The 22,823-nt window shown below is 51.3% G+C and overlaps 7 protein-coding genes across 7 annotated transcripts; 4 read left to right on the top strand and 3 right to left on the bottom strand.

Annotated features, from left to right (window-relative positions):
* Positions 1-209: 209 nt before the first annotated feature.
* Positions 210-3,417, top strand: BCR38DRAFT_498470 (uncharacterized protein; the record flags this gene model as incomplete). The annotated part of the gene is made up of 5 exons (XM_040864787.1): positions 210-327; positions 375-1,165; positions 1,217-1,363; positions 1,424-1,507; positions 1,570-3,417. The coding sequence occupies 5 exons, from the start codon at positions 210-212 to the stop codon at positions 3,025-3,027; spliced, it is 2,598 nt and encodes an 865-aa protein (XP_040712258.1). The 3' UTR covers positions 3,028-3,417.
* Positions 3,418-3,821: 404 nt separating this feature from the next.
* BCR38DRAFT_488702 (uncharacterized protein) lies at positions 3,822-4,359 on the top strand (the record flags this gene model as incomplete). The annotated part of the gene is made up of 2 exons (XM_040864310.1): positions 3,822-4,210; positions 4,281-4,359. 2 exons carry the CDS (start codon positions 3,822-3,824, stop codon positions 4,357-4,359), a joined length of 468 nt encoding a protein of 155 aa, XP_040712257.1.
* A 278-nt stretch (positions 4,360-4,637) lies between these two features.
* Positions 4,638-5,802, bottom strand: BCR38DRAFT_460346 (XAP5, circadian clock regulator-domain-containing protein; the record flags this gene model as incomplete). Its single annotated transcript, XM_040862402.1, has 2 exons — positions 4,638-4,979; positions 5,071-5,802. The coding sequence occupies 2 exons, from the start codon at positions 5,800-5,802 to the stop codon at positions 4,638-4,640; spliced, it is 1,074 nt and encodes a 357-aa protein (XP_040712256.1).
* A 979-nt stretch (positions 5,803-6,781) lies between these two features.
* Positions 6,782-7,882, top strand: BCR38DRAFT_351451 (uncharacterized protein; the record flags this gene model as incomplete). The annotated part of the gene is made up of 1 exon (XM_040856641.1): positions 6,782-7,882. One exon carries the CDS (start codon positions 6,782-6,784, stop codon positions 7,880-7,882), a length of 1,101 nt encoding a protein of 366 aa, XP_040712255.1.
* A 9,816-nt stretch (positions 7,883-17,698) lies between these two features.
* Positions 17,699-18,241, bottom strand: BCR38DRAFT_488698 (L-Aspartase-like protein; the record flags this gene model as incomplete). The annotated part of the gene is made up of 1 exon (XM_040864309.1): positions 17,699-18,241. The coding sequence occupies one exon, from the start codon at positions 18,239-18,241 to the stop codon at positions 17,699-17,701; it is 543 nt and encodes a 180-aa protein (XP_040712254.1).
* A 1,136-nt stretch (positions 18,242-19,377) lies between these two features.
* On the bottom strand, positions 19,378-20,470 carry BCR38DRAFT_460344 (Fip1 motif-domain-containing protein; the record flags this gene model as incomplete). The annotated part of the gene is made up of 3 exons (XM_040862401.1): positions 19,378-19,871; positions 19,938-20,199; positions 20,297-20,470. 3 exons carry the CDS (start codon positions 20,468-20,470, stop codon positions 19,378-19,380), a joined length of 930 nt encoding a protein of 309 aa, XP_040712253.1.
* Positions 20,471-20,760: 290 nt separating this feature from the next.
* Positions 20,761-22,795, top strand: BCR38DRAFT_445202 (uncharacterized protein). The gene is made up of 2 exons (XM_040860994.1): positions 20,761-20,960; positions 21,150-22,795. The coding sequence occupies exons 1-2, from the start codon at positions 20,890-20,892 to the stop codon at positions 22,510-22,512; spliced, it is 1,434 nt and encodes a 477-aa protein (XP_040712252.1). The 5' UTR covers positions 20,761-20,889; the 3' UTR covers positions 22,513-22,795.
* The last annotated feature ends 28 nt before the right edge of the window (positions 22,796-22,823 follow it).

The raw sequence follows: 22,823 nt of genomic DNA, 5'->3' as shown, positions 1-22,823 counted from the left end.
GTTGACTCTGAACACTTCTTCCGTGGTAGAGTCTGTTGTTGCCGGTGCAAGCCCCGCAGTCTCCCGCGTTAGAAGCATGGAATGGGTTGTTTATTTGTAAAAAGATTTATGAAAAATATGTTGAGATGTGATGGAAGGCAATAGACGTTGACTGATGAATATTTTAGCTAAAAAAATTCGCTACATCATAAGAGGACGAGGACGCAAAGATGGAAGCCAACGGTGGACAAGTCACTGAACAGCAGCAGCTCAGTGCTGTTAAAATGCGTGAATACATGAACCAGAACTCCGACACTGCCCAGACAAAGCAGCTAGTCTTCATCCTCCGTAAGACACTATTCTCTCACAAAATGCCGGTAGGCTAATGCAAATAGGGGCCATGTTTCGGCGAAAGAACGGCATTGTACCCGGTGGCCTCAATATAAGGACCATCTGCAAAGACGGTAAAGAATCCTTTGGCCACGACTTTGTACTCGAAGCACCCTTTATTTCGACCGTTCTGGAATGGTTTATTGCGGCCACGACGTCGGGCAATCTGCTACAGGAGCTGTCTCTCCTTGAAGAACATCGATTGAGATTCTTCCCTGCAGACCTACTTAAATGGGAGCAGTTCAGCGCCGGCGCCGATCAAAAAGTTGTCAACAAGCAACCTGCTGTTGCACATGCTATAACCCGACAAGACGACGTGGTTGTCGGCTCCGTCGGCCAACAAGTGGGCGACCTAGCCATGACCAACAAGACTGACCGTGCGCACCCTCCACAACCGGACGCCATCATCAATGGAGTATCGCTATCCAATATGCTGTGTTCTAACACGAGATCATACCGAAACTTCCTTGCCGACCGCACACAAGCAAAGCGGGTCCATCAGCTGTTCAAAGGCCTCCTGAGTGCTCCAGTCATTCTTAATCGCGTCGACGATTTCCCCGACGACAATGTACAAGAGTTACAGGATTTAGTACGACGCCTTTGTGAAGCTGTGTACAACACAAAAGATACCTTTGAGGGTATGTGTGCCACGGTCAGAACCTTGAAGAAGCAGCAGGAAGAGCAGAACCAAACTAAGGGCAAGGGCAAGGGGCGCAGGCCCAGAGATGACGGAAATACGGGACCTATCATTGATCTGCCTGATATCGTGGTCGAGACGGCCATGTGGGAGTTGCTGGTGAGTTGTGCGGACATAACGTTAGGGGTAAAGTTGCTGACACATTAACAGTATGCCACACGCGATGCCCAGAAGGGGGTCAATTCCATCGAGAATTGGCCTGGAAAATCAGGTCTGAAACCGCAGAGGGTTGAAGCGGTGTCCAGGACATTCTCCACCTTCATGAGTCGGTTCGATGCCCTAATTGAGGTTTTGATGGTAAGTAATAATACTGGTCGACTTTGACTGCTTCTTGCCACAGTTACTGATTTGTCCAAGTATCACAAGGGAATGTGCAAGTCACTGTTTGACGGGACCAATTGGATTCATCGCATTGCTTGGGATCCCTGGGGCGAGCTTGACGTAAGCTTTCTTTCACCGGTTAGCCCCTGAACTGCGTTTGAACTTTGCTGATGGCTTTGCAGCTGAAGATCGGCAACAAGCTGATCAACCAGACGCGCGACCTCCAAGTGAAGGCTGGAAATGCCCTGCTGGACCATGGGCAACTCAAGGTACAGAAGAACCAGGACGGAGATTATGTTGACGAGCAAGGCAACATCGTCATTCCTGACCCCTATAAGCAGATGAGTACACGCCTCAAAACGGCACTCATAGAGAGGCCCACTCGATCAACTAGCAGCGAGCGGGCCAAATTTGCAAGAAGGGCCGGAATTGATCTCCGCCGCCAGCAGCGCCTGAAGGCCATTGAGGAGGGGACACCTGCCCCTGAGAGCACTGATGAACATGTCAACGAAGGAGAATCCAATCAAGACGATAAGGAGGATGACGATGCTGAATACCACCTTCCAGGAACTAGTAGAAAGAGGCCTAGGAGGGAGAATGCAATGCCGAAATCGCGTGCTGCACGTCTTCGTGGGGCAACCATGGCTAAGAAGCCGAGTAACAGTAAAACAAGTATTCCTCAAAACGAAGCCTACCTGAATACACCTAACGGACGGCTTGTGACAGATGCCAAGGCTGCGAACCCAGCCGGGCAAACCCCTCAAGCCGACAAGCTTCAGCTGCTTCCCGGTATGGCCCCTCCCGGCTTCCGAACAAACCAGCCTCCTAATCCTCAAACGGACTTTGGCCCGAATGCCTTGAGTGCTATGAACAACCCAACCAGCACACATAAATTACAGTTTCCCTCTCTAGGCTGCATCATGGCCAAATCTCACGCTCAAGGTCTCAATCTCAACCAAGACACGACCCAGAACGTGCCCTTGTTCGGAACATCTGGTTTCGCTTCCACCAATGCTCCGACTCAAGATCGGAGCCAGTACGTGCTCTTGTTCGCGGATTCGGAGGTTGCTTCGACCAATACTGCGAATCAGACTCAAAAGCAGTCTGTGAACCTTGTCCGAGATGCCTCTGTGGGTACTATTTCTGACGCGACCGCTCAGAAAGAGTTCTCCATCATGTCTCCCGACGATTGGTTCAACTCCGGGCTTGCTAATATGGTCATACCTGTTGACCCAGCGCTGAACTTGACATCATCTGTTGATCCGGCCTTGGATCTGAAATCGCCAGTTGATCCGGCCTTAAACTTGACATCACCCGCTAACCTGTCTGTTAATACCTCCACGACAACAACACTCGCTTCGAAGTTCGTTACGGCACCGAGTTCCCCCCCTGCCCAGACAGAACGGCCTGAGTCTGGGACAAACCATGCCAACGACTCTGCGAACTCAGGTCAACAAGGTAACAGTGCCGAAAAAAACACGCATGCTCTCAACTGGGACCTGCCTTCTTACGATAACATGGTCTTGGACTTTCAAGGTAACGATATGATGGATTTCAGTTCCTCTGACGAATTCCAGGCCAACGCGGACGCCATGGAGAAACTCAACCGCTGGATCCAGGAGACTGCAGACTTTCAGTAGGGACTTCTAGTAAAGAGTCGACTTACTAAACGCGCTGCTGACTCAATCTGTCGTTCAGCACAGTCAGCAGCACCAAACTCTTCATCATTCATCGACAAATGGGGCAGACATGACCTCATTTACATCTCCTTCTCGTTCTTTGTATGAATTGCCTTGCATTTTGCGAAACAGCGTGGGAGTCATTTTGATTCCCAGATATATCCCAAAAGAACCAAAAGATCTGCCTCGGTTGAAGGTAACAGCGTCATCTCCTATATCAACATTTGTCAACAATAGGTCAACCAAGGTGGTTGCTACCTACAGCGAGACGACAGTGCATTGATACGGGCAAGGCGGAGAATTTCAGCGTGAGGAAGGAGCATATCGGCGGAGCCGGGTACTATAGAGGATTAATTGCGTGGACTTCGGCAGCAAGCGAGGAGTTCGGCGTTTCGGGCTACCTATATTATGTCGCCAAGGAGGGGTTGATTCAGTTAGACCCTGCAAAATGGGGGTGCATGCAAAAAGGTGGTCAATGCGGTTAGTCGGTTCTGGAGTGTGGGGCTTCCATTCTTGGGCGGTACTGGGCTCCGCTTCCAATGTTTCGAAGCCATACCGCCCAAAGCACTTAAGTAGGGGGTTTCTAGTACCAATAACACATGATCTCATTAATCTTACAAAGTTTGGGACCGTGGGTTCCGCGCGGCCTTCTTTACAGAAGAGTTGAGCTGAGCTGAGGATAAGCTTCTTTGTTCGCAATTACCGTCTCACTACTCAGAGGCTTGCTTCATTTCACCATCATGGAAATGTCCAAGATGGCTCTCATCTCTGCGCAGACCAAGTCGCGTGAAGTCGCTCCGCACGTGCTGAGCCGGCAGAGCTTCGATATCTTCTCGATTCTTGAACCGACCATCGCGTTTGCTCTTCAGTTTCAGCAGTTGCTCAGCAACGGTTCGCTGTCCGTCTTTGTCCGGACCTGCGCCATCGCATCAGACCTACTGCGCGTCAGCAGAATCGTTGCTGCACAATCCCTGTGCGAGACCAAGTGCGTCCTTGCCAACATCGTGGCATTGTCGAAGAACGCAGGGTTGGCGGCTTGGAACACCAAGGCGGTGAGACGATGGAGAAAGAAGATGGAACACGAGTTCTTCACATTTGCGCTGGGCTGTGGCAACGTCCTCTGCCTGATGTTGTTTTGGCCTGGGTAAGCAAACCTACCGCTTTGCTTCAGGCGCCGTTACGTTGAGCATGAGTACTGACGTCAATTCATGTAGATGGTGGCTTTTGGGTATTGCGATTTTCGCCGCTTGGAGTTTACTGGTAACAGCATCCGTGACCGGTGCAAGGCTCTGAACCGGACCAGGGAGAATTCATGAGTACTCGCTCCACTCCCCAAGAATGGGTAAACATTGTTCTGGACAGGGTGAGGCAATGATCAGGAGTCGTTGGTGTGTTAGGGAGATATTCATTGGCAGTCTTCAGACGAATCAGTAAGTCGTTAGATGGACTTTCAAATAATTTACTCGGAGAATACTAACAAGCTTAGGTGATGAGACAATCCAATCCAGTCACTACGTTGACACAGGGAACGGTCGGAATATAACGAATGCTTTGCATCTTGAGCAACTTCTTCAGGAGTAGAAAAAGGTGTTTCCGCCGAGATCGCGACGGACCTCGATCTGGTAGTTTTTTTCCGGGTCGAACTCTTGCCACACGCTAGCAGGATATATATGTTTATTGCGCTCATACCATCGCCTGTCAACAACCTTGGTGAAAGCAGCCTCGTCGGATGCTCCCTCAAGGGTGCTGACGTCAACCAAAGACTTGGCAGCCCTGCTTGCTGCCGTAGATAGAGGATCGACTGTAATGGCTTCTGTGTTTTGTTGCGAAGCGGGCTGGATGCTGTAGTCGAAGAGAAGTCTGCCGCCGGGGCCCTTGGACTTATTCATGATGAAGAAGAGAAACTCGTAATGCTACCAAAATATCAGCTTGTATCCACCACGAAGCAACACTTTTTTTATTTGGTCCGGGATAATTAGGAGGGTTAGGCAGAAGAAATCTTACATGAGGAATAATGACATTGCCTCTGACCAGCATCAAGTCGTCCACACCAACTCGAGCCCACTCCCTCCTTGCGTTTGCCTTCTCGCCCACTCCCAGCTCTGCACCTACCTTCCTACTTTTGTCGAGGAACACCCAGATGTAGTCGCCTTTCTTGACGCGCACCGTACCTCCCGGTATGTTGGTACCATCGTAGAAAACAAACGGGACGGCGATGTCGGTGGCCTTGACGGCCTCTTGCTTCGCCAAGAACTCTTTTCTCAGCACCTCCCTCTCTTCTGCCTCGCGCCGTAATGCTGACTTCGTCATGGCGCGTGGAATGACCGAGACAGACGAGTTTGCCTTGAACTTTATCTTCTTCTCCCCTGTTGTAGTTGTCTTCCCCGCTACGCCTCCATCACTCTTGTCCTCGGTTTCTTCGACATTGTTTTCGTCGTCGCCAAATGACAGCTTCGCAGCGCCGGCCTTGCGTCTCTTGACCTTCTTTCGCGCAGGGTTCGATGTCTCGCTAGCATTTGGGTCGGGTGTTCCGGTCTGCGAGCGATCTGGTGTTGCGACAGCACTCCCATTGGTTCCTGTTGCTGCAGCTTCGCGCAATTCTCGTTCTTGCTGCTCAATGACCTCGGCACGCCGCTTGCGAAAATCAGAGAGTGCGACCAGGCCGACGGTATTAGTGGTAAGCCGCTCCTGCGTCGTTTGGTTTGTTGAAGCGAAGCGAGAATCGGGGTTGGACATGGTGGTGGTGATGGTCGTGGATAGCGGGCTGGTCGAGATGTGCCACAGCGCTGGCAATTCAGTTGTTAGTTGTGAATAAATACAGTGTAGGCTCCATTCAAAGTAAATATTAAGGTTAGATAGAGCTTTAGTGGGGCTGCTCATGGATGGATGGTATGGGCATTCCAGTGTGATTCTCTCGGTATCGCCAGGCCGCCAAGGACTGGAACTGGTTGACTGCAAGTATTAATGAAATATGCAAGTGACTTCATGTCCGAAACTTGAATATACGCATTATTTATATTTGGATTGGCTGGGCTCAGAAAGCTGGCAATATCGATTGGACTACTGCTCAAAATTATGTTCGTTTTGTGTGTCTCTCGACAGCAATCCGATGACTGGGAAAGGCACCATAACCGTCTTGGCCATATTGAAAGGAATGTGAAGTTGCAATTTTCATTTCGTGTCAAGTTACCTCTCGTATTGACAATGGCCCTCTAAACTGGCGGGTAGATGCGAATTTCAGTCTAATTGATGAAGACCTCATCTAGTTATAGTTCCCTTCGTTCCAAGTCTGGTTTGCATATTTGGCATTGGAGAAGACGCGTCTTGGTAACCTCGTTCGGAGCATGGCGGTCGTGCTTCGGGCCGCAGTGGGGCGCACCCATTTTAGCATCATAAGTACGAAGTACCTGTCACTGCTTTTTCGACCTGTAAACCTGGGAGTTGCAATATTTGGCCAAGGCGACTGCAACCAGGTCTTAGAAGCCACGAAATATCAATATTGTGGGGACAACTCTTTTTGATCTTCCAACCTGAACACTGCGACTGCTTGAGCATTCAAGATTGAATCAAGGCCTTGCAAAAGTTGGAGCAAAGCATCCACCACGCCCAATGCCCACAGTTCGACTTCAATGATAGAGGTTATAGAGAGAGGAACACTTGGACACTGAGGTCTGGCTCGAGAGTACTGGCTGCAGGTCCCAAAGTGCAGGGCACCATGTGTTCGGCAGCAGAGGCAGCTCAGCCCGTTGCCAACCTATTAACCGTCATCATCGCCACATCCCCTACCCCTTCTGCGCCTTCGACCGAGTTGATATCCACAATCTTGGATTCCTTCCAAAAACACTGCCCAATTCTACTGGGTTGTAGCGTCATCGTGATCTTTGATGCTTATGATCAGATGGCACCCCAGGCTCGTTTGAAGAAGGGGCAGGTCACTGCAGAGCTAGCTCGGGACTACCAACTGTATAAGACCAATGTCAAGGAACTAATCCTGCGTCGTTTTCACGACGGCAAGCTGGAATACGTCTTTACTGAAATCAAAGGGGTTGCAGAGTACGGTTCGCCGGCTGTTGCCTCCAACTTTGTCGATTTCACAGCCACGCAAACCGAGGACAAGCGAGTGACTTTCATTGAGCCATCAAGACGCCTCGGATTCGGTCTTGCGGTGCGCTCGGCACTGAGGATGACGGAAACGCCTCATGTCTGGATACAGCAGCACGACTGGGCTCTGGTCGCCGACATCCCAATAGACCCACTATTAGAGATCATGACAGCTTCCGAAGGTGACGAGAACGCACCCGTCAAGTACGTGTGCTTAGCCGCAGTCCGCATGCTATCTTACGCTACATCTGCATACGTTACCAATTTTAAAATGCTGCGGGAGTTGACTTCGTCACTCAAGCGTGATTTTGCGTCGAAATCTCAACCCGGCGTCAAGATACCGCTGACGCCCCTATTCTTTTGGCACGACAAACCCCACATCGTGTCGACTGAGCATTACCTGACTCGAGCCTTTCCAACACGTCTGGCAATGAATCGTGGGGACTTTATCGAAGACAAGGTTGGCCAGCGAGCGAGAACACAAATGAAGGAGGGCTTGTGGTCGAAATGGGCTTGCTGGCTTTACTACCCCGATGATGGTACGCGGTTGTGCTTACGACATCTGCAAGGCCGGACATGGAGAGGGACTGAAGCTCAGTTGAAACAGGCTGCTGCTTATAGGTATCAAAATATGCGTCAAAATGAAGCACTTGTGCAGGATGAAGACCCACGCAGTCTACCCGAAGATTGGCTGGACACCTTAGCAGCGGAATGAACAGGCATCGATCATGCTCTACAGTTTCCATTCTCGATTGGAAACTTCAATCTAGCTCGACTGACCTTGAAGTCTGTCTATCAACACAACTACTCTCTGACGACTGAGCTTATGTCCCATGTCCGAGCCCCGGTCCTAGTTGTGAAAATAGGATGCAGTAGAAGCAAGCAAGCATACTCAGGCATGTAAATACGTGACCTGGACGTTACATCGAGGCCTATGTCATACACCCTCCCCTCCCATCCCCGAGCTTGAAGCGCAGAATTTGCATACGATCGCGGCAAGGGAGATGAAAAGAGGCACTGTGGTTATATTGATAGGTTTAGTGAATGAGTTGTGCACGGTGCTTGTAACCATGGTCGCCATGCCTGTAGGGGCATACCATGAGTGGGCGAGGGCATAAATGGGATACCAAGGGTAGGATAATGTAGGATAGTCTGATATTCCAGTGCAGTAAGTGGGTATAGCCTGATTATCCCAGCTGGGCGTCACATAGATGATGACTTAGACAGGATTCCGCAAGATGACTTCAGATACCAGGAAATTTTCGTCCTTGGAGAAATCTCTGTCGTAGAAGACAAGCAGGAACTCCCTGCCTTCATCCATACCCTGCAAGCTGTGTGAAATTCCCTTGGGGAAGACTCATCAAATCCTAGTGTACGCTTGCGACCTTGACACAATAAACAACAGTAAATAAATGAAGGTTCAGAAGCCTGCTTTCACCCGACTTCACCGGCTGTCACGTCGTCAATGAAGCTGCAACTGTCCACATCCATGGCATCAACTCTGACAGACCCCTTAAGCACCAGAGTGAATTCTCCCTGTTCACCCAAGGTCAACTAACCTATTTTGCGACCGGAATATCGGATATTACACACACTAGTATGAAAATGGAGCTCACGATAAGTGTGCGGCGCAAGGCGCATGTCAAGGCCTGCCATGGCGGTTGCGATTGGGGTCATGTGACCTACCCATACCCTCACTCTCTGTATATTCTGTGATGCAATACTGCTGGGTTCTTTTGAACATAACGACGGAGGAGGCATTATATTAGCGTTTCAACTACTACGGTATCAGGCCAAAGTTTTCACCCCCATGACAAGTACCAGTGGACCACTGTCAAGGTAACGCTATACTGATTCTTGCCTAGCCTACTCATGGTAACGAAAAGGTACTTCCACCTCTGATTCCAACTTGCTGTTAACGCGTCCTAATTATCGCGTATCAGCAACTACAATGGGGACTAAACACCTTACAGAAGCGGATCGCCAACGAATTCGAACCCTATGTTTCGACGGTGGTAAATCGAAAGCCGAAATTCACACTACTACAACGTTTTCTTTTAATCATATTCAGACAGCTATGAAGGTCCCTTCAAGCCAGGTAGCGAAGAGTTGGCACGTGCCTAGGTGGGGCACGGTACAAGCACGCAATAGAAAACTTACCCATGATACCAATAGGATATCCACGGTGGCGTTTCAGGGGTGTTTGGCGGGCGGATTCAGCGGCTGAGCGCCACACTAGGGCGAAACACCGTCCGTGCAGTCAGCAGGTGAGAATATCCCAAATATCACCACATCGGATGGCCGGCCTAACGGCCGGCCGCTCGGCGACGTCCGGATACCAAACTAGCAGGTAGGAGAGATGCTCCGGGGGGTAAAAGATATAATACAAAGCTAGGTAAGGCGTCGATTCCCGTTTCGTACCCGTAATATATACGTATTATTGGTAGGCTAAGGCCGGCCGCTAGGGTAGGTCCTACTATACTAGGCGAGCCTTCCTCCCGGCCCGTAACCGTTTACATAGCTGGTCTATAGAACAGCCTATCTGCTGCTGTTGCAAATTAAGTATCCACATCGCCGACTCCTCGCTACATCGCCTTGCTTGTGCTTGCCTCCTAATCTCAACGATAACCTCGCTCCGTAAAGAGTACCACTGTACCTCGCTCCGGCGGCCAGATCTCCACCGGCTGCCCCAACGCCTGTCTAACTCGGTAACCGACGGCTGGCCATGGATCCCGATCGTCCACTCCCTCCATAGCCCCTCCACTGTACGCGTCGTACGGCACATACTGTGCTTCGGGGGCGCTGGATTTCCTGCCCAGATACACGGCTGCGGACTTAGGGAACTACGCTCAGTAGGTCGCCCGGTAGGTGCTAGGTTCGATCGGTTAGAGGGATTACTACGTAATACTGGTATCTGCCCCTCTGCTATGGCCGGTGCTAATGCTGTTGTCGGTACTGTTGTTACTACTGTTACCTCTGTAGGTAAAGGTACAGGTGTTGTTACTGGAGTAGCCTCAAGGCGAAAGGTAAGGCCGCCGGCCGTGAGTTTCTGGAGCTGCGTAGACTGGGTACGGTCTGAGTGTACGAGCTGATCGAGAGACTGCTGAAGCTTCGCCGTCTGCTGCTGAAGCTCAGCTATCCTTGCCTCGTGGCGTACGTCGATTGACCTCAGGTAGTCAGCTAGCGTCGGCATAGCCTGAGTCAGGAGAGCTAGCTGGCTAGGGCGCTCCTCCTCCTGGGCTGTAGTTCGGACCTGCCGGGCGAATAGCGCGTAAGCCTTATGCTGAAAGACCCGGTGATCCCATATAGGGCTATTAGGGAACTGTTCCTGTAGCAGGGCCGAGTCCTGTAGGATAACCTTCCGGAGGTGGAAGAGTAATTCGACTAGACCCATAGCTGCTAGGTCACTAACTTGGTCCTGGCTAGGGCCGAACCTATCCCTCCAGCTGTCAAGCTCAGGCCAGATCTCCCTAAGCAGGGCCTCCGGGGGCGTGATAGTAGCCCGCCGGACCTCGAAGCATCCCATCTGCGGCGGATGCCCGGCCATTACACGCATAAACTTCCGGGGTAACGAGCTGAGATAACACCCGACCATCTGCTCCTGGTTCCACCGGCCCGCTCGTCGTATCTGTTCCTCGCTTACGCCTTTCAACTCAGCTGTTTTAGCCCCAGCGCTGCGGCCGATATGCGTTTTCTTCTGTGACGTTACCCCGGCGTACTGGAAGGCCTTAGTAACCCAGTCCCGCTGCGCGTTATACGAGAAGGCTGTTGTACGATCCGCCCCGCTCCCCTTGATCAGCCGGATATCGTACCAGGCCGACCGCCGGCTCAGGTCCGGGAAGGGCTCGTCGGTTAGATCCCAGCGGTACAGCAGGTAAAAAGCAAGGCCACCTAGCATACAGATAAGCGGTTTTCTATTGCGGAGTGCCCCTGCGGTCTCAAGTCGTCCATGCTGATTTTGCTTCCCCGCACGGGTAGTTAGGATAACCGGCATACAAGGGGTCGAGCCCTCGCCCTGCAGCTCAAACGTAAACAGGTCCGAGATTTCGGCCGCCCTCCGATCGCCGCCACGAGTAAGCATATAATGGCCGAGAAGGAGGTCAACGAGTGTCCGAAAGTGACATTCGGGCGAGGAGCTGCTATGTGCCCAAAGCTCGTAGCAGATCCGCTCGAACTGCTCCTCGGTATAGCCGTCCAAGATGGTCTCCCGGCCCTTATCCGCGTATAGATCCTTCTCCCGTTGCGCATCCCGCCGCTGGAGAGACCGGACGTACTCACGTACGTGGTCTTCCCGCGGGGAGGGGTGCGTGTTCATCCCTAAAGTCCTCTGGGTCCGATAGAGGTCGGTAATAGCTGTAATATAGCTCCGTACGGAGCGCCATCCGAGCCGCGTCTCCTCCTGCGGGACGCCCTGGTCGGCCTTCCGGCTCCAGGCTCTCAGGGGCCGGTCGGTAACGACCTCAACAAGAAAGAGGAGGAGCTTGTCCTCCGTAACCGTATCGGCATCCTCATACTGCTTCCGCCGGCAGAACTCCTATATATAAAGACGTTAGCTACGTACCGGGCAACCTACGGGGCCGATAGGTAAGCGAACAACATACCTGGAACTCCTTCTGCTTCGGCTTGTACGCTATAACAGTGTTCTTCGGCCTGGACTGGTCGATAAGCGATAGGATCCTCTGTCAGGGTACGGCTAGGCCGAAGGCAATAGTACAGAGTGATGGGGAGTAACGGGCGTCCCTCCTACGTAGCACCGGGTGGTCACTGGCGGTCTCAGGTAGGGGTGCCCACGGTGATGCATTGATCTCTGCCCTCTCTATCTTCCTCCGTCTCGACTCCTTACTTATAGCCAGCCGAGTTTCTCTCTTGGATTCTGGATGTTTGCTTCCGTATGTCTGTGTTCCTCCGACTTCGGCCAATATCTTGGACAGCGGCTCCTTATCTGCAACCAAGCGATTCCCTATCCGCTGCAAACGGCTTCAACGGCTCTCATTTGCCACAAGCGGCTCTCTAGCCGCCACAAACGGCTTCCTACCTGGTGGAAGCCGGCCCGCCTCGGATGACACTTGTGGCTCTGACAACTCCTTCCCTATCCTACTTCGAGATGGTCCTTATATAGATAGCTAGGCCGCCGCTTGGACCCGGCATAACAGCAGGGTCGGCGATGCCAAGGATCTTGACTCTCGTCATCCCAAAGCTTCACATAGATTGTAATCATGATTCGGGAGTCTTTTGTCCGAAACACCCCTCCGGCGGCCCGCCGGTGTCCTGCGTTCAGTGTCCTGACACCCACTGGTGCCTATGGCATTCTGTTCTCTGACATCCTCTGTGTGTTAGCCCGTAACTCAGCTCTATTAACGGCATCGGTTCCGAGACGCGCAACGCGCCCCGTCTCCTTCGTCCTCGCCATATACAGACAGACAGACAGACAGACAGACAAATAAGTAGCGAGGCCGGATAGCCGGTAGGAGAGCGGTGAGGCGCCGGGGGGAGAGGAGGGAAAGGGGAGAGCGCGGGGCAACTTACATCGTACATCGTCTTGTGCCGCCCCTGTATTTGTATTCGGTCAGGTTAGCAGTATTAGGCCTATCGTTCCAGCGGCTCTAAACACTGGACGAAGCGCTGTATCGCAGCCGGCCAGGGGAGAGGGGAGGGGGGAGGGGGAGGGGGGGGGTGGGGTCGGAGGGGTCTTAGGGCGCCAGTCAGCGGCACTTGGCCTTGTAGAGGCCTAGCGGTTCAGGGGGAAGGGGGCCTGTAGCCAATAAGCTAGGCGGTCGCCAGCGGGGCCGTCAGCCGCCATGTATGGTGGAAGGAGATAAACGAATATCCACGTTCCCCTAACTAGGGGGACGACGTGGATATCCCCGTATGTGTGTCGGGGGCCCGGGCGTCAGCCAAAGTCATCCCGAGTCAGCGGGACCGCGAATACCATAGTATACCTTATATCGGAACATATATGTAATGTCGGTGTCGGTCGCTAATCCCTACCTGATTTGCAGTTGAATTTGACTTGAGGCGCGTCGTGATCTGGACACCAGCAAATAGAGACGGCGGTTTGAAAAAAAAATTACGATTCTGGAAGAACTCGGGGATATTTTATTTTAGGGGTTTGTGGGTGGGTTGACTGTATTGGTACTACTTAAGTGCGTTGGGGACCAATTACCCAGAAACATCACGGGGACGCCCTCAAATAGGGGCCACCTGTGCACCTGCCTTGTACCCCTCCAGATCTGAGGCCACACTCGCTTATGATGTTAATGTTCCTCCACTCTATTAGACTGTTATAAAGTTTGTCGGTTTTCGGCTGTTGGCTGGATTCAGGTCTTTCCGGCTTTTCAGGGGAGACGTTCAGTTCCTCTGGTTCGTTTCGCAAAGTGTAGCCACGCTTACAGCCATTTGTCAATATGGGAGACTAATGGTTGACAATGTGCCACCCCTCTATAGCTGGGGACTAGCATCTGAGTTGAAGATTGAAGGATCGACAGTGTGCCCCTAAAACAAACCAACCTAGCTATGTGGAGAATAGAAGGATGAAGCAGAAGAACCGAAAGCCACATTGCTACGGGGGTAATCAAGTCAAATCCCTTCATCCCCTAGAACATTCCTGCTATCTGGAAAATTAGACCCGTCCCTTGGATAAGAGGATCACGAGCAAGTAATGCCTTATGTCTGGAGGGTTACAAGGCAGGCACACAGCTGGCCCTTACCTGAGGGTGTCCTCGAGATATCTTTGGGTAACTGGTACTCAACGCTCCTTCATATAAACAAGACAGTGAGCCCCCAACGATGCTCGCCCGCATAGTAAACAGAATATTGCCGCGTCTCCGGGTCATACCTGCGAGTCCTAGGTCGATGGGACTCATGCTCTACAATTAGACTATCTGGTCGTTGCCTTGAACTTTAGGTGTTAAATATTTTTAGCCAAGGTCATGATATGAACGGCACAGGTACACCAATGGATGAATCAAAGGTTCATTGGTATGGATCGCGAGAGTGATGCAGTCCGAGTGCGGTCATTAATGACGAAAGTATTGCAATCGCCGAAGTTGGCTCAGCATCGAGGCCACCTTTAGAAGTTTCCCTTGGGGTTTTATCTGTCACATCAGTGTTCGCGGCTTACCGAAGGCTGGGGGAATGTCAGCGCCGGGTGCATTGGCACCGGTGGGGAACCCCCAGGGGGGCTGTGGGTCATAGAACATTGTGGGAGGTCTTGGAATATCTCGGAACCCGAGGAATCGGGTATTGTAATTCCGAATAGGGGTTGGCTATCTTTTTAAGGGGGTTATTTTAGAGGAGGAAGAAGGAAAGGTTAGAGATCAATAAACTATTCTAGGCATAAATACCTGCGACCATCCGGTGATAAATAGCGGGAACGCCTGTTTCTCCGCTTCGCTCTTGGCTGTTGCCTCGCGGCCTAGCCATTCCCGACAGGAAAGAAAATCTGGAGTATTGAAACAAGGATTTGATCTCCTCCGCTGGGATTACGTATCCCGACATGAGCTAGGCTCACCGGCGGAAGAACAGGACGCCTTCATAGGCTGAGTGGCGATAGGTGGAGTGATATTAGCTTTGATGAGATTTTACATGACCAAGTTGTCCAGGCGTAACCTATTCCAAAGTGTAGACCGGTGTTATTAAAAGGGTTCGGTGTGAGAGTCCTGACATCCTGATTGGGAGCTTGTGTTGTAGAAGTTTGTCAGACGGTCCTATTACTGTGTAAATGCCGACTGAGACCTAACAGGTATTGGTGAATCTAAACTCCAAGGCTTCGTCCGGAGCACAGAAACCAAAACAATCTTACGTCCATCTCACCATTGAAAAAATTTGGCGGATAGTCACATCCACTTCACCCAATCGCTCCCTCACAAGTATTTAAGGAAGTCTTTCCTCCCTCTGGATTTTCGAGCTCTCCATCACAACCCAACAGGCACTTCCCTTCTTTTGATTGCGGAACGTTTATCATCACATTTTATGCGACACTATATAGCTATTTCTGTTATCCACATCACCATCACCCACCGCCGCCAACTTAAATAAAATATTTTAAAGTGTCAGGATCTTCCTGGACTCGTCAAATTGCTTCGTGGTTTGGCCTGGTTGCTAGATCGGCGGCCATGCTCACTAGCAGCCCTCTTACCTTAGCGATCGTGGAAGCAATGCCTTCAAAACTCGTGCATCCCCAAAGGCTCTTGGAATCTTTTGCAAGGTCCCAGATTCTTTAGCTTTGGTCCATCATCCAGTCAGCCTCAAGCAAGTCCAGCCGCACACCAACCCGGCCCTGGTAAATATGGCCAACATGGCCAACTTCAAGTAGGTTATCGAATGATAAATTCGAGATCAGAATCTTATTGATCTGTCTCTTGAGCGAATGGAAGAAGCAGGTAGACATCGTCCGGGCCCCGAAATGTCTTATGTGTTACGCCACCAATCCCCGATTCTGCGGCAGCTGCGGATCCAGCACTTAGTTCTTTAAGGCCTGCCAACAGTCGAGTGGCCCTTAAATCAGACTCTCTGCCGAGGCTTCAAGCTTTTCCCTGGTATCAAGCCGCGTCCGTCACTCAAGTTCCATAAGTTAGCCATCTTATCACCCAAGCTCGTCTGAATTAACAGGACCCTCGGCGCCTGGGGCAATGAGAAGAGACCCGGCTTCTTGGCCATGTACTGCAAGAAATACACTGAAGTCACGTCGTTGCTGGATGATTCCGAAGATAAGATGACTGAGCGCGCTGTCAGCTTCCGTTGTGATTTATTCTCGTTCACAGCTTGTTGTTCACCCGTCGCGAGGTCTACAAGAGCTAGAATATACATAAGAGCTTCCTTAAGATTACGGATGGAAAGTTTGAAGACTACTGGAAAGGCTCGGTTGTAGTTTCACGTTGAATAGAGGGACAAGAGGGCGAGTAGGATGAGTCGCTGCCGCCGGGAGCGATTACGATTACATGCGCGATGTGGGAGGAGGGCGAGGACATGAAGCTTCCGGATCTGCGTCGCGCGGTGGGTTTCCTCGCTATGTTCCCGTTCATCGCGACTGAAGAGAGTATTAAAATTTGATGGCGTGCCTGGCTAGGAGGGATGGTCACTGGCTTACTAGCGTGATGGTTTATGATTCTCAAAGAGCCCTTCAGATAATACAGTGTTGGAGTATTTACCACCAAACAAACTCCATGCTTGTTGCATTTCTCATCACGTCTAAATCCCATGCCACACATGCCAGCCCAGTTGAGAAGAAGCATATTACGTGTGACGTACCCCACAAGCAAGTTGGCCACTTTGTCTTGTCACCGTACGAATAACTTCAATAACTTGACTGTAACGAAAAAAAATCAATTCAAACTAATTGGAATCCTCTATCTTATGGCTATCGATTTTAGTCTTTCGACAATAGCTTAGCTCTTTGTTAGCCTTCCGAAGTATTGTAACCTTACCTTTAAATAAACCAACCGGTGTATAATAGCCGTCGTACTATGTGAAAACTAGTTGATATCCGTAAGAGTTATTTTTATAGAGCTATTCTAATAATATAAGACTCTAGTTTTAACGTATTTAGACTAGGATTACGCCTTATTTAGGTTATTTAGAGTCGTCATCTCTTAGATACTATACTTCGTAATTATATTTCGTATGAGTATAAATTAAGTGCGACAAAACATAGAAATGGGCGCCACAGCATCCTAGACGGGCGGCTATTCATGCTTCTCTACACCATGTGGGACGCCGTGAGCGTACCTTGGTCTGCTGCAATAATCCCCTCTAAATTCTACTGTGTTGTGGGGCAAGGTCAAAAGGATGTTAGTCGGCTCAATGGACTGAACGATATCCCGGTCCACCACGTTGCGGCGTTTGCTTGCTAGCTAGTGGAGGCTCGGAAGTCAGCATGGGACTAAGAAAGTCGTGTGATGCAGAAGAGACGCCGGAGACAGATGTCGGACGTCTTCCTCAGATATGTGGACGAATTCGTGGCCATCCCGTCTCTTGTGACCTCCAATAAACTTGACAACGTTGCCACTACCAGTCAATACTAGGGAATCGACATGTCTCAAGAGAGAAGACGTTTCTGCTGGACAAAACTATAGCATCGGTGCCACAGGCTGGCTTTACATTCTTCTTCTGATGCGGCCAAAGGTCTCTCCGCAGGACTCGACAGGAAAACTGAACGAGGTCGTGCAGCATGAAGATGGGGAGCATCCAGGAATTTCTGGTAACACACCAGTGTCCCCTGGACTATGATGCTCCCATTACCCTGAGAAACGACCCTTTTTTATTTTATTATTGTGCAGTGATAATTAGCCGCCGTTTGTCTGGCTATTTGACACGTTGAGCATATTTTCAACCATCAACTGCCTCGCACTAAAGTAATTGGTCGGATCCCACAAATTACTTAACTTATCCTCGTCCACCTTGTTGGGGACCCTTTGTGGCTTAGCAGTATATTGAGTAAGGGATTGTGAGTTTCAATGGACTCTTTGCAGCGCCTGTAGATAATGCCGCCCAATGAAGGATGCCATTCTCATCAAAACAGCCTCACCTACAATTAGACATCGCGTAGGGCATAGATTGCGAATAAAGCATCGGTATTGACCATTAGGCTGCCCAGGGCGAAGCTGGCCTGGTACAGGGCGCCAACGGCAAGCACGAAAGCCTCGGGTATGGCCACCCACTCGCGGTGCCACGGCCCCAACGCACGCTCAAAATCGACAACCATGACATCGAGTCCCAGGCTGGCATGGGCACGCAGCAGCTTGGACGGGGTGAGGATGACTTTGCTCGAGATGGGTTTGCGTTTCTGCGGCATGGTGGACGACGCACCGCGCAGGGGCACAGATGGCTCTGAGACCTCGCCCAGCTCGTTGGACGACATGACGATGACGTCGAGGGCGATTTTCCCCAGCGAGCCACCTAAAAGCGCGAGGAAGTTCAGAACATGGGAATCCAACGCACACATACTCACACTGGTATAAACTTGAAGCGCGGATATGGTCCGTAGCTTGTTGTGACAGGCGGCAGAAGACAACAATATCAACAACAGGCCAAGCTGTAACTTGGCTAATCGTAGGCAGACTGCAGTACCGCCCATCTTGTAAGTCGCTGGGCCGGGACTAGCTTCGGGCCCTTTGCATTCCGCCGCATAGCTTGATCCGGCACGAGCCCGCCGTCATTTCGTCACCCGCGTCACCAGAGTACCACCCATCATCCCTAGAGTAGCAGAGGTACTGGACACAGTCATCATTATACGCGTGTTCTCAGAAGCTGGGCAATGGTCCGGAGAAAATATGGAAGTGTAGTAATCTGGGCCCATTAGGCCGTTGTCTCCGGGCACCAGTGAGCCGGGATCCAGTTTGGGACAAGCTTGGTAAGTCCCGAATGTGGGGAAAATTTTGGCTTTGACTGACCCATGCCGACTATACATTTTGAGTTTTCGTCCTTCGATACCAAGCTGTAATGAATGCACACAAGAAATAGGAGAAGTGTGACGGTTTCAAGCCGGCTGTAAGTTGAACTCGGGCTTGCTATTCTCTAACAGGGCCACAGTGCCGGGAGTGCGTAGGTACCGGGGTTTCTGCGTAGTAACGGCAAAGTTGCGGACAGAGACCAAGGTCCGCATATTTTGGGCGCCGACCGAACATGACATCAGACAACTGCAAGCTGAGAATGCCTACCTGAAAAGAGCTTTGTGGGCTGAACGGCAGACCACCGCGAGGCTGCAGCAAGAACACTCCGAATTGCCCATGCGGCTGTCTTATTATTCGTCGAGGTTGAGTGTCTCCCAAGGGCCATCGTCAAAACATTTCAGCGAGCGCTCTGACGATATACTGATGAGTCACATGGTTCGGAACGTCTCGGACGAGATGGGCGTCGAACGTTTCGCCGGCTCTACCACTGGTGTCCTTTCATCCTCTCGGCGCAACAGGCTGCCCAACGGAAAGGTTGCTCGTCGACAAATTTGCCGACATTTGCTAATGCTTACACTTACTCGCACCGAGGCTCTGACGCGTGTGCAACAATTGCCACCAGAGATGCACATAGAAGCCCTGAGAATACGTGATCCACTTCCCACCTGAACATTAATCGGATCAGATCTGACACTTAAGAATACTGTTGGTTCCCACCCGATGAGTGTATACCAAAGTTTCGTCTAGTACGGGAAGAGCTTTGCGTATTCATACACTTATCCCGCCACCCCCGCGGGGTACTAAGGCAAGATAATCTTGTCTACCAACCACCGCGACCCCGGCGTCCTCGCCCGCCGAAGCCACCACCGCCACCTCCACGGCCCATGCCCTGATCATAGTTGTTAAACCCCTGGCCTTGGTTGTTTCCGAAGCCCTGCCCCGGGCCTCCAAAATTTTGGTTCTGTCCGCCTTGACCGCCAGCAGCGTTACCACTCATCATGGCTGCCATGGTCGATGGATCCATCTGGCTAGGGTCCATCCCTGATGCCATCATTTGCTGCATCATTTGCTGCATCTCGGGGGTCATTCCGTCCATACCTGGCATCGATGGCGGCATTCCTCCCATCATCATCATCTGCATATCTTCCATCATTTTCTTATTGTTTTGGGCTATCGCGTCCTGACTGTACTCGCCACGCACAGTGTCCTGTTTGGCGGCATAGAGGGCCCATGTGAACTCGTCGAAGCCATAGTTGAAGTAATCGCTCAGATCAGTACCAGGTTTGCGCCATGGCTTGTTGTTGTCGGGAAGGTCTTGTCCCAAGTTAGCCGACGGCACAAATTCAACATAACTTGAGTTGGGGTTGGTGGCCGACTGACCTTCATCAATATTTACCTGGGTAATAGGCTTGCCTGTGCCTTTGTGAATTGGTATCGCATTCACATCCACCTTGGAGGTGGACACGGCGGGGAGCTCTGCACCCGCGGATGGCTTCGCAGATTCCTCCTTCTTAATGGCTGGCCTGGTGATCGCATCACTTGATGCTGTGCGCTGAGGAATATTCCTGATATCACTATATCTAGCAGTTGTTGGGGGAGGTGCCTTTGTGCCGTCCTTTCGTTCTGTGATGATGTCTACGTCCTGGTGGGCAGGTCAGTGGTGTGATCTACAAAGTGAAGTGATCATGACGCGGGCTGCGAAGATTATGACGGGCGATTGGGCTCGTGGGGGTTCATACTGAATCTTCATCTTCATCCATCTCGGCACCTTCGTCTTCCTCCTCGCCCTCTTCAAGATCCTCGTCATGTTGGGCGGCGGGCGGATTTGTGCTTGCAGGTTCGTGTTGGGCTGGTGATTGGGTGGTCGCTGGTTCATCCGGAGCGTAAAAATCATCGTCATCGTCGATATCCATCGTGGCTGTCAACGTCGAGGCGTGAAGTGGAAACTGACGAAGTATGTAGAAGGCTGTGATGTTCAGCGATGGTGGATCGCAAGGCTGGCTGAAATGGAGGGATGGAGGGTCCTGATATATCGGGTCGAATCAAGATCCCTGTAGCAGTGGCTTGATAGGGGAAAAGCGGAGAGCTCGTGCCACAGACTTGGCTATAATTGGTAAGATCAGCACGGATGGCCCGAGCTTCTGCGTCTCCTCCCGTGCTGTCAACAGCCGCGCCTCGAACGCGGTCATACTTAAAAATTTAACGAAGTGTCATATAGTGAATAGCGACCATACCGAGAGATCATCAGCTATCTTAGACACAACTTTACTTTGACGAGACTCACCATTCCAACGCCACCAATCGCATTTTGATAGGAATCGCCCTGCCCAGCATGGCCCTTGCTCGATCAGCAAGTGGTCCTGGAGGACTAAGTATCAACACCTCGTCCGCCAATACCCTCTTGTGAGTATCTACAGGAATTATCACCCACTTTCAATTTCCATATATTTCAAGTTATTATCCTCAGTATAATTTCCAACAGGCTGGGCTTAGGCGGGAGAAGGACGCTCTGGAAGGAGTTGAAGCCAATGCGAGCCCGGAACCACGACCGAATAGATTGGGGGATTCTTTGCTAACCAGTACGTTTATCAGCGGAACAAGCAGTAGTCAAGCCCCAGCAGCAGGAGGGTTGTTCGGATCAGCCTCGCAAACTCAGACTACACAGCCTGCTGCAGGTACTAGCCTGTTTGGTAATGCCGCATCGACAACACCCAAGACTGGCGGTCTCTTTGGAAATACCGGCACGACAGCGGCGGCACAACCTCAGTCCACAGGTACCAGTGGGATTTTTGGTTCTGCCGGCACCACTGTTGCGGGTGGCGGCGGTGGGCTCTTTGGGTCTGCTGCATCTTCCCAACCCCAGCAGCAGACAAGCGGAGGTCTCTTTGGTTCAGCGAATAACAATGCCGCACAACCCGCGCAACAACAAACGACCAGTGGTATGTTTGGAGGTGCCACTCAGAATCAAAGCCAAACACAGGGTGGCGGATTGTTTGGTGGCAGTCTGCTCAGCAAACCTCAACAAGCGACCAATACTAGTACGCTCTTTGGCCAATCCACACAGCCGAAGGCCGGTGGTCTCTTGTACGTCGAAGATCGACTACATCCAACTCTGGATCAACTTAATACTAACAGAGACAGTGGCCAGAGTCAGATGAACCCCGGACAGTCCGTTCTTGGCCCCGGGCTCACCATGGGTCAATCTACAAACCAACAAACAGTGCCAGGTATTCGGATCGACGTGACAAACCTCCGTGGTACCACTCGTTTCAACGATCTTCAAGAAATGCTACAGAAGGAGATTCTGCAACTGGACACAATAATTCAGGGCTACATGTCGCAGAAGAGCGAGCTGGACGCTTTCATACCCGCTCACGGCGAAATGTTAAGCAACATCCCCAATGACGTCAAGTTCGTCGAACGCAAATACGGCGGTGTCGAAAACGCTCTCCGATCAGATGCCGAGGCCATTGAAGTCGTAAATGGACTCGTTAAACAGGATGCGAACAATGCCCGCCTCTCCTTCCGCGCCATTGACAACCTCCGTCTTCCGCAGCAGTATCACACTACAGGCCTGTGGTCCTCGCGACAAGGAGCATCAAGCACGGCGAACACCGAGACCGATGGCCAGGACCTCGTGTCTTTCTTCTCTAAAACAAGCGACGAGATGGATGAGCAGCTCAAGCGCTACCAGAAGAACCTGTCCGATATTGAATCGCACATGCATGGTGTCCAGGATGGTCTGGTGGGGGAAATGCAGAAGATGATGGCTGCGAAGAACGGCGGAGCATCTGGGACTGACCAGAAGCTGGCAGAACTGGGGGCAGTTCTCAGGGACTTCGAGCGAAGCATCTTGCAGGTAGCGCATGAGGTCGGTGGTGCCAGAGAAGGTATGGCGCGTCTCCAGCTCGGCGAATTCATCAACAATGGCGCCGATCGCAATGGCTTGTTTTGATAGACGAGAAACTGTATGCACAAGGGCCTATGCTCTATCTCCTCGATCTTGGTAATGGCGTTGATACCCGGTAGGAAAAGGTTGGTCATGGTGGATTTGCCCAGGTAGAGTAGATTTACAATTGTGTAATGAACTGGTATTTACGACGGCATTGATATTGCTATCTCGATGGTAGACTCACATGCTTGTCACACTTTGGCTATGCTGAATCCATTTTCCTCCCCGTTGGCATCTGAGTCATCCGTGAGGAGCTCATCATCAGGTTCGATCTGGTTCTTGTAGCTCGGATCTGTAGGTACCCTTCTCATTGC

This window comes from Pseudomassariella vexata, assembly GCF_002105095.1.
Source record: "Pseudomassariella vexata strain CBS 129021 chromosome Unknown BCR38scaffold_13, whole genome shotgun sequence".
Lineage (NCBI taxonomy): Eukaryota > Fungi > Ascomycota > Sordariomycetes > Amphisphaeriales > Pseudomassariaceae > Pseudomassariella > Pseudomassariella vexata.
Note: the sequence above shows the minus strand (reverse complement) of the source record. Positions and strands in the feature narration are given on the sequence as shown.